Source organism: Chiloscyllium plagiosum, chromosome 16, assembly GCF_004010195.1.
Source record: "Chiloscyllium plagiosum isolate BGI_BamShark_2017 chromosome 16, ASM401019v2, whole genome shotgun sequence".
Classification (NCBI taxonomy): Eukaryota; Metazoa; Chordata; class Chondrichthyes; order Orectolobiformes; family Hemiscylliidae; genus Chiloscyllium; species Chiloscyllium plagiosum.
Window position 1 is genome coordinate 9,636,578 of NC_057725.1, and position 11,039 is coordinate 9,647,616.

At 40.4% G+C, this 11,039-nt stretch overlaps 1 protein-coding gene across 1 annotated transcript in view; it reads left to right on the forward strand.

Moving 5' to 3' along the window:
• ano3 (anoctamin 3) overlaps positions 1 to 11,039 on the forward strand; it is a 559,677-nt gene that overhangs the window by 349,109 nt on the left and 199,529 nt on the right. Inside the window, exons 4-6 of the mRNA XM_043705429.1 lie at positions 311 to 421; positions 7,371 to 7,498; positions 10,327 to 10,485. Coding sequence (XP_043561364.1) covers positions 311 to 421; positions 7,371 to 7,498; positions 10,327 to 10,485 — 398 coding nt within the window. The remainder of the gene's footprint in view (positions 1 to 310; positions 422 to 7,370; positions 7,499 to 10,326; positions 10,486 to 11,039) is intronic.

Genomic DNA, 11,039 nt, shown 5'->3' on the forward strand with positions numbered 1-11,039 from the left:
CTTAAATCTTGCTACCTTTGTTTTCATTGAGGATGCTCCTGAAAACCTACCTATCTCGCTAAAATTATAGTAGCCCACAATAGCGAGATCTTATGAGATTCAGTGTCATATTTTGGATTGTAATACTCCTTTTGCAGCACCTTGTGATCTTTCCAACGTTAAGAACTCTGTACAAGTTGCAAATTGTACGAAACAGTGTCATTGGCTAAACGTTCCTCACCTATTTCATGCATACGTTTGTGACATTATTTGTTTGCATATTTATAGTTGACCTCACAGATTGTTTTTTTTTAATGCCTTCTCTTTGCAGACATAGTTTCAGACCCAGTCCCAGATGAGTGCGTGCTGGGATATTCCTGTCAACAGTGCCATTCCAATATTTCATCGCAAGGACCTCTCAATGACTGTGTCACCTGCCTAGGTATTCATTGTTTCGATGCTTTGTGCCTGTTTGTAATAAAAGGTGTTAAAACAGCGATCTATAATTTCTCTGAGAAGACCATTCAACTGCCAATTCTAAATCTCTTGCCTCCAATAAAGGAGTGAGATGAACAATGAAATATTGCGCCAGGTTCATTGGAAAATAAATGCAGCATTGCTGAGATTATTACTGATACTGCTGCTTTAAACCAGCACTAGCTGACTGGGAACTGGTCCTGGCTGTCTCAGACTGTGGGTATATTCTCTCTGAGGCTGTTATTTTCTTGCTGCTAAGTAAGCTCCTTCGATTCCTCATGTAATGTAAAGCTCCTTTATTGATATCTGTATGTAGTAGTTTCTCAAATACAGCTCTCTGCATACAGGCTCAATCAAGACTAATCTTTTCTACTGATGCTAGAGTCATGTCATCATTTAATCATCATGCTTGATATATCATGTTAAAGAACTTGCCTACCCCCTCCCTCCCCCCCACCCCCTCGTCCCAAGGTTCTCTTTGCTTGGTCTCCATTAGTCCAATAGCTCACTCGCACCTACTTACATAGTCTTTGTAATCTTTGATATTACATTGTTACAATCATTGTCACAATTTTTGCCTTCCTTCAATGTCTCAGTTTAACAGGTTGAGATAAACTGGAACTCTGCCTAGATATCTTGACCTGGTTCATTTGAGGTCATCCTGAGGATGATGGTGTTTTCCAATGTCTGGAATACTTGTAACATTCCTGTATTTTGGAGAATGTGTTCTTGGTACAGTTGTGTCGTATCTTTTGATAATCGCATTTGGTCTCACTTCGTGACTCAAGTAAATACAATGCCTTCCTGTCCCATCTGAAATGCTCCGGCAATATAAAACCTCAGATAATCTGGTTCCCTGATGAAAATAGCTTCTGTCGTCATGTCCCTTCATCAGACTTCCTGGCCTTGTTTTACAGTTGACTGAGATTTTGTCCTGTGTGTCGGATTGCATCACCTCTGCTGCTTTTTGCTGGGGCTGTTTTATCTTCTTGTGATCTTGAGTTTATATTTGGTTTAAAATTGTTCTAGAACTGGTGATCCATTTTAATCATCCATACATTAATAATTCCATTGGCAGATACCCATGATGCAATGATGTTGGTCTGTTACCGAGTCAAGCCCATTCCTAGTCTGGGTTCTTATAACTTCAATATCTTGCCTGCTGTTCCCTCTCTGTTTGACTGAGGATGGGGAGCATGTCATATGATCAATGTCCACCTCCAGAATAAACTTCCTCAAATCCTTGTTCATGAACTGAGGTCTAATGTCCTCTGGTAATTCCTCTGGAAAACCGTGTACCTCCTTTTTCAGTGCCCTCATCACTGCATCTACTTTGTCTAAATGAAGTCATGCCTCCTCAATCCATCCTGAATAATAGTTGGCCTGCAAAACAACTTCCCTCCGAAATCAGTTCAACCCATTGCTAACCTCTCCAATAATATTGTTGGGAATGTGGATGAAATCGTTGACTTTGTACTTGGCACTTGGTTGTGTATGGCCCACACGTAGCACTTTGAAATGTAGTTCTATATGTCCTTTGAAAAGTCTGACCACCACACGGATTGTCATGCTCTTTCCCTGTACTTGGTGGAAACTGGATATTCCCCGTGGAGTTTCAGTAGGATTTCTCTTCACATCAACTTTGGTATGAGCAATAAATCTTCCACTGTTGTCCAGTATTGTCTTTTGCTTATGGTGCCATTTCAACAAGTGGTCTGCTGGAATATATTTTGACCTTCCCTCCACTCACCCATCCACAATGCATCCATGGATACTCAGCACAACAACCATGCACACACCACCTTTGGGTTTTCTAACCTTTGTGCAGTCTGTATCAGATTTTGAGATATATGTGCATTTACATTGCATTTCTCCTCAACGTCTCTCCTTATCTGGTAAAATGTTGATTATAGCCATAGAATAAGATGTTACTTTTACAAAAATAAGTTGCTCTTTTTTCTGCTCGCTTCACTGTTTCTCGTGCATGTATCTCCCATTACTTGCGCTTTGAATGGAATTTGATTATGCTGTCATACCTCACCAGCCCAAGCCTGAATTATTACATGTGTGGAGACATGGCTGAAATGCTTTTCCAACCCAATAATGTTACCAAAGCTTCAGCATCCATCTCAACCCAAAATGAGTCAATGAGTCAAACCTTTCACTGTTAATGCTTCCTTCTTTTTGGCTGTATACTTCTGTTAGTCACCATCAAAATTCTTTCTGTAAAATAAATTAAATTTTCACATTCCATTAACTTACGCTTGAATAAGGATTATTCTAGTCCTATGAGAGTGTAGGAATTAAATCTGGATTGTAATGTGTTAAAGCAACAGTAAAGTCACATCACCTTAATCTTTTCAAGAGCAGCAGTATGTTCTTGACTTCAGTACTGTTGCTGGCCTTGTTTTGAAAGCTCAATAATGGATTAAGTGAGACTGGCAAAGTTAGGTAAAAAAATTCCCACTTGATTCACCATGTCGAAGAACCTCTGGATATCTTCTATGTACCGCATGCTTGAAATTCATTGATCATTCACGTCTTCTTTTGATTCACCTTGGAGGTTGTGTCCAAGAGAAGTATGAACACTTCTCATTCAGAGTAAGGCCTGTATTTTGTTATGTCATTATCATATACCTGAATGTTTGGTTGTGTTTCATCTTCACTTGTCATGCTGTAGGATGCCATCCATGTGGAAAATGGTTCCCAGTCTCCCTTCCAGGATTCTAAGATATTGAAAATTTCTGATGCGGAGGAGATCCCGAGCGGTAGATGGCTGAAGTAATATCACCCAAGTAGTGTGATTAATGTAGTCAGAAATGTTGAATGCACAGTGTTGTTAAAAACCAGGTTGCTCTCAATTTTGTCCCACCATCATCAGCAAAGTAAGCTGGACTTCCTTTCTTACTCCTTTGACTGAGTGAGATCCTCACACTGTCTTGGTTCTCCAACTGTGTCAGTTCTGTCACTGAAGATATCTCCTTGCTTTCATCCAGGTTTTCTAACAGAGGTCTTACTTTTCCTTTCAAAGGATGAGGAAATTTTCTGGGAGAGTAGAAGCAGATCAATTTAGCATCTTCTTGCAGAATATCCTGCTTCAATTTGCCTGAAGCTTTGAATAGTTTTCTAAATTCTTGTTGCTATTCCTTCTTGTCTTCATTCTGAAATATTCTATCTACTTTCTCTAAGTGTCCGAAGTGAACACTTGTATGCTCAAGATGAGATATTCTCATTCCTCAGTATTTTTAATATTTCAGTGATGCTTTTTCCTCTAAGACTATTGGTGGTAATGTGTCCCAAAATCTATGCCTCCTGAACCTTGGAGCTTTATGTCTGTTGGTCTGATTCTCTCAGATTTCAACGATGACAAGCTGTCTGTCTAAATTGAATTTAATTTTATTGAGCTTTCTCCTTGTGTGATTTGCATTTTTCTCAAAATTATGGACGAGTTGGACCAAAGGATCTGTTTCTGTGCTGTACATCTCTGTGACTCTATGTCATTTTGCAGGACTGTTATCATTTTTGGGGTCTCGAAGGAGCTGTTAATTAATGAAATTCCCTAAATTGGACACGTATAATGCTTAGCACCTCCTGCTGGACACTTATTGTACTTCTAATTCTGTTTCGCGGTCAAACCAAATATGGTCGTTGATACTGACCATCTCTTATGGCTTTCTAACATCATATGCTCATCAGAAGAATTCTCAATCTATCAACACTCACTTATTATGACCCTGACTTTTACCTGTATAGCGGATTTGTTGGATTGTTCTAGTGTTACAACGTCCTTGGATTAACGATAGTTGCCCATTTCTTATCTCGCGCATCAACTACCATATTCATCCTGCAAAGCTCTGTACATGCAATATCCTGCTAGATAATATAAATCTGGTAAAATGACTTCAGTTAATTCTCCTAAATGCAGATATTGCTGAATAATTCTCACCCATTCTATCTCTAAAATTCTTTTGGGGCGAAAGAAGTATGCATTGTCTGTTTTAATCAATGCATCATGCTCCTTCGTACTTTCTTCCCTGCTTTGTCTTACTAGAATATTGTGAGCTGTTACCACTTCCAGAGCTCCTACTTCCCATCTTATGATGGGTCTTCTGTGTTATCTCATGGCTGAGGTAATGGCAATGGAGCTGTCACCCCTTTGGATTATAGCAACTTAATGACCGAGGAAGGCTGATTTGTTTTTTCCCCTTCTTACGTAGCAGTGTTCCAATTCTGTTTCTATCCTCTAGGATATATTTCTCTTGTGGCTAAGCTTCAAAGTCTTGCGAGGATTTACTTTCTTGTCCTTTATCATGTTCCCAGCCTCTAACGCTGTAATTGAAGTTTTCCAAGGTGTCTTTCTGCCTCCGAGTCTTCTCCATTCCCAGCATTTTTTTTCTGTTAATCTTCAATATATTGCATGTATTTGACAGTGGCAATTTCATTGTCTTCTAGATTACTCCAACACATCTCTCTGACTGTCCATGTAGACCTCATGTCCCAACTACCACTGCCTGCCTTTTGGAACCTTCCCTTTCGAGCTGTGACCCTTGGAATCTGCTGTAACATCAGACCCTGGTTCTGTTTCGGTTTTCTCACTGCCGCCATGCTTTATCTTGGAACTTTAAGCCAATGTTGTTACCTGCTCTTTGAGGTATTGCTGGTCCCTGAAGAAAAGTTACACCTGAAACGTCGACTTCTCCACCTCCCTGATGCTTCCTGGCTTGCTGTCTTCTTCCAGCGTTCTGCCTGTCTGTTTTGGATTCCAGCATCTACAATTTTTTAGTCTCTACTTAAATATCTCTGGGCTTGAATGTCTGTGCATACACCTTCTCCCAAGTCACCTTAAGTTAGGCTTTTGTAAGTGTTCTGTGACACTTCTTTACTTGAATCTGTAAATAAGTTATCAAATACAGCTCTCTCATGTAATATTTAGGATCTCTCTCTTCACATGTTCCATGATTGGTGCCTTGTTTCTGACTAATGTCATGTGATTAATTACAGCATCATGTAACATGAATGTCATTGCACTTTTGGTTGTGATCGACGCTTGTAATTTAGCTTCAGAAACAGCATGGAAACACATGGAAACACGCAGGTGACTTTAAGCTGGATTGTGAAACATTAAACCCAAAAATGCAATAAGGCTCATGCAAGAAGTGTTAGAGAAATCTGTACAAAATGAAATCCATGAAAAGAGAAATTCAAGATAGGGATTACACATTAGAAAGAAGATGCAGGCTTAAAAGGCAGACTTTGTGTAAGTCTAAACACTAAACGCAAGTAAAGGATCTGTTGTTTTCAGTCCTTCATGTTAGATTAGATTCCCTACAGTATGGAAGCAGGCCATTTGGCTCAACAAGTCCACACCAACCCACCCCCCCTCCCTTATATTTACCCCTGACTAATGCACCTAACACTTGGGCAATTTTGCATGGCCAATTCACCTAACCTGCACATCTTTGGATTGCGGGAGGAAATAGGAGCACACCCTTATAGACACAGGGCAAATGTGCAAACTCCACACAGACATTCGCTCGAGGCTGGAACTGAGGCCCCTGGCGCTGTGAGGCAGCAGTGCTAACATGCCACCCCTTGTGAAGTCAGATTCTGGAATCATTTAGATATTATCGTGAAATATGTGAGATCTTCCGGGACCAATGGTAAATTAGTGAATTAATTATTTTAAGTAAACTTGAACTTCTATAATGTCCTTCATAACTATGCTCCAAAGTGCTTAACAATCAATTAAACTTGCGTAGTATGAAGGTTGTAATGTAGGGAACACAACAGCAATGATGCAGTGACGAGTTAATCTAGTCAATGTGACAGTAGCTAGTTAATCTAGTTAATGTGACAGTGACTAATTAATTTTATTTTTCTTTGTGATGTTGCCTGACCAAGGATTAAATACTGTGAATAAATTCCCTATCCTTTTTTGAGGGAGGACTTCTACATTAGCCCACAAAGACAATTAGGGCTGAATCCCTGAGTCCTGCAGTCAGGGATCAGGCTTGAATTTTGTGCTCAAGTTCTGGGGTGTGACATGGTTTTCGGCCACTGGGACATGTATCAACTGAACCACAACCTGCCCTGCAGTGATGGGTTATATTTCAACATAAGTTCAGTTGATATCATGCTTATTTCCCACACTGGCTGAGGCTACCATGAAGGACTCTCCTCCTCAACCTCTCTCCCCTGGCCCGAGGCGTGATGACCTTCAGGTTAACCTACCACCAGTTGTTCCTTTCTCATGACAGAGCAGGCCTTTGGTCTTCTGTGACTGTGGGAACTTTACCTTTTTTTCTAGCACCCTAGAAACAGCACATTTTGAGGATTGTTCTCAGGTACCAGATCTGATAACTTTCTCAGAATGTATTTTCGGTATTCTGTCAGAACACGTGAAAAATATTCAGACCAGGAAAGTATCCCACATGGAGCCACTAATAAAGAACACTATCCACTTCTCCACTGGTCATGAGTGACTCTATTTAACATATCCAAGATGGAGACTGTGTCCCTGTAGACTGTGTTCAGTTGCAGCTGAATATGAGAACTTGCATTTACACTAAATTGGCTAAGTTACAGAATGCTATTCCTTCGTCCTGCTCAAACATGTAACTGAATGCAAATTTAATATGATAAACATTTTTTGACAGTGAAATCTTTGAATAGATTTATTAGGTTGCTTTGTGACATATGATAAATATTTTTGTATTCCACACTGTGCTTAATGAGAACAACTGTAGTGCGAATCCATAATGAGTAGCACTGTGAACATTTTTGAATTTTGCAACTGTGTGTAGCAAACCCTGGAGAGTTATAATCAGCTTCTGCAGGATAGGGTTCGAGTTGATAAAGCTATTGACAATATCTTGACAAATATCCGACTGTAAGCTCTATCTGGTCTTTTGCAGATGAAGTGAAGGAATGGAACACCATAGAATCTGAGCAAAAAACGTATGATTCTCGGAGTGATCATGATTTCCTCATTCAAAACACACTAAATCGTCAGTCATCGGAAACTCAGGATGAAGAACGAGGGGTATAATTTTTCTGCCGTTTAATACAGTGCATTTTGGGGAAACCTCTAGGGATCATAACTCTGCTCATTCCATAGAATCCCAACATCATGGAAGCTGGATATCAAGTCCACACTGACCCTTCAAACAGCCTCCCACCCAGACCTACCCCATTCCTGTAACCCCATATTTCCCATGGCTAGTCCACCTAGCCTGCGCATCCATGCAATGGAAGAAGAAACCAGAGCACATGGAGGGGACCCACACAGATGCGTGCAGAACACGTAACCTCCACAAAGACAGTCACCCGAGGCTGGAATTGAACCCAGATCCTTTGTACTGTAAGGCATCAATGCTAGCCACTCAGCCACCATGCTACCCCAGTCTATATTTAGTGTGTTGATGGCGTTGTAAAACTTAGGAAGGAAAATTGAGATAAATTTTTCATTTTACTGCCTGGGTGGTAATCTGAAAGAACAGATCACTTGTCAAGTTATAAAAGACATCTGATTTTTATCTCCGCAATTTCGACAGAAGCATTTCTTACTCACAACTTCACTGCTGTTGTCTTCTTCTGGAGCTATCTCAATGCTTTTCCTCCCTTCAGAGACATCTTGCTGCTTGGCTGACTGACTCTAATGAATGATGTCTCCTCAAAATTCAATCAGGATTATGAAGTATTGCCAATGCCAAAATGATAGATGTCCCTTGAATGATCAGGCATTGTTAGTATATGGGCCATTGATTGAGAACTGGGCAAAATGTCATTGACATCAAGAGACATTGTTAACTTGAAACATTCGCTCTTTCCTTAGAAGTTATTAAACAAAAGAAGGTGGATCTACTGGTGTATTGGTCATGTCACTGGGACGAGTAGTCTGGAATCCCAGACTAATGTCTGGGAACATTGATTTGAATCGCACCATGGCAGATGGTAAAATTTGAATTCACTGAAAATCAGAAATAATAAGCTTTAACATCAAGGCTGCATTTGACTGAGTCCTAGCTAGGAGTCCTAGCAAAACTGGAGTCAAGAGGAATCAGGGGGAAAACTGTTGGACTCATACCTAACACAGACAAAAATGGGTGCGGCTGTTGGAGGTCAGTCATCTCAGCCCCAAGACATCTCTGCAGGAGTTCCTCAGGATAGTGTCCTCAACCCAACCATCTTCAGCTGCTGCCTTCCATCACAGGGTCAGAACTGGGGATATTCACTGATGATTGCACAATGCTCAGCATCATTTGCAACTCCTCAAATACTGAAGCAGTCTATGTTCAAATGCAACAAGATCTGGTCAATATCTAGCCTTGGGCTGAAAGGTGGCAAGTAACATTCATGCCACACAAATGCCAGGCTATGACCGTCTCTAATAAGAGACAGTCTAACTCCTGACATTCAATGATATTAGAGTCGAAAAGTATAGCTCTGGAAAAGTACAGAAGGTCAGGCAGCATCCAAGGAGCAGGAGAGTCGATGTTTCAGGCATTCCTGAAGAAGGCTTATGCCCGGAGCGTTGACTCCACTGCTTCTTGGATGCTGCTTGACCTGCTGTGCTTTTCCAGCGCCATACTTTTCGACTCTGACTCTCCAGCATCTTCAGCCTCACTTTCTCTCATTCAGTGATGTTACCACCACTGACTTTCCCACTATCAACATCTTGGAAGTTACTTTTGACCAGAAACTAGAATCGCCACATAAACACCATAGTCAGAAGCTCGGAATACTGCAGCGAGTAACTCACCTCTTTACTCTCCAAAGCCTGTCCACCATCTACAAGGCACAAGTTAGGAGTGCAGTGGAATACTCCCCACTTGCCTGGATAGGTACAGCTTCAACAACATTCAACAAACTTGTCACCATCCAGAACAAAACAGCCTAATTGAATGCACCACATCCACATACAATCACTAATCACTTCGTCGACCACCAAAGGAGACAGGACATAGAATTGTAGAAGCATCCAGCTGTTTGACAGAGCAAACTGATGGTTTTGGCTTCCCTGCTCTCTCCCTTTGGACCCATAGGCACCCTTTCCAAGTATTCACTCTCTGAGGAAATCTACTGTTGTATCTACTTTTACCATCAACTTTGGCATTCCACATCATCGCACCTCACTACATTAAAGAATTCCTCAGTATCTGCCTTGGGTTGAAAAAAAGGGCTGTAGCCAATATTTAACACTTCTCTGACTCAGTTAAATCCACACATTCTACTGCAGCTCCTTGGTCAGATGAATGTCATAGATTTCTAAAGTAGTGGTCAGAAATGAATTGTTTTTTTTCTTTCAGAGCAGTCTGAGTAGAGAGCGAACCAATGCCAATTACCATTTTTAAAAATCAAACTGTATATATGCAACAGTACACAGATAACTCAAATGTAATAAGTTTCTCAAAGTTGTCAAAGTTAGTTTTTTGTCCAATTTTTCAACTTGTGAAATTTTAACATTCACACATTCATTCTGCATGGGAACAGGCCATTGTGTCGGTGCTGGCTCTCCAAAGAACATTGTGAATTAGTGCTATTTTCCTGCCTTTTCCCTTACCCCTTTGACATTGTTTCTATTACAATAATCAGCCAAAGTCATCTTGAATGCCTCAATTTAGTCTGCATTCACCACACTTCCAAGGCATGCATTCCAATCCAAAACCACTGGTGTGAATAAGGTTTTATTACATTAGATTTATTGCTTTCTGTGCTAATGATGAAGAATTGTGGTTGAAACCTATGAAGAGTGAAAACTATTAGGGATAGCAAGAGGAAATAAAAATGCCTGAAACTTCCTTTTAAGAATGTTAATTCTGATGGTTCCTGCTGTTTTATTTGACACTGCCCCTTATATCTTTCACCTAGGATGACAAATGCTCCGAGATGTCATTTGGTCTTTTCTTCAAAGATGGGAAGAAGCGGATTGATTACATTTTGGTCTATAAAATATCGAGTATACAGGTGGAGAAGAGGAATACTTTCGAAAGAAACCTGCGAGCAGAAGGACTGCAACTGGAAAGAGAGGTGTGAACCAAAGAAAGTTAGTTTATGAGTGGAGGAGAAAGTCTAGCAATATAGAAAGAGGACAAGTCATTTGGAAAGAGTATTCAGGACCTCTCGCACCTTAGTGTCCCATCGTGCCTCAATCCCTGTTTCCTTCCATTCCGTTGCAGAGTTTCTAATTTCTTTTTCTCTCTTCCTGCTTTTTCTGCCTCTCCATTTGCTTAGAACCTCATGCATCATAATTTATCCTTGTGCTGATGCAAAAGAGCTGCAAGCTGAAAGGCCAATTCCTCCCGTATCTACTGATCTGATCTATACCAGTGTTGTTTTGCTTTTATTTCAGATTTTCGTTAGCTACTATATGCATTCACACTAGGTTATTTATAATAATCTCCCATGTCACTGTGTTTAAATATCTGTGTGAAGTTGCTTCATAAAAGGAGCTCATTCACTAGCTTTACTGGTTGAAGGAGTGAGCAGCTGATCTCTACTGTCTGTCTCTGGTCAATGCTCTATTAGCATTATCTATCTATCTATCTATCTATCTATCTATCTATCTATCTATCTATCTATCT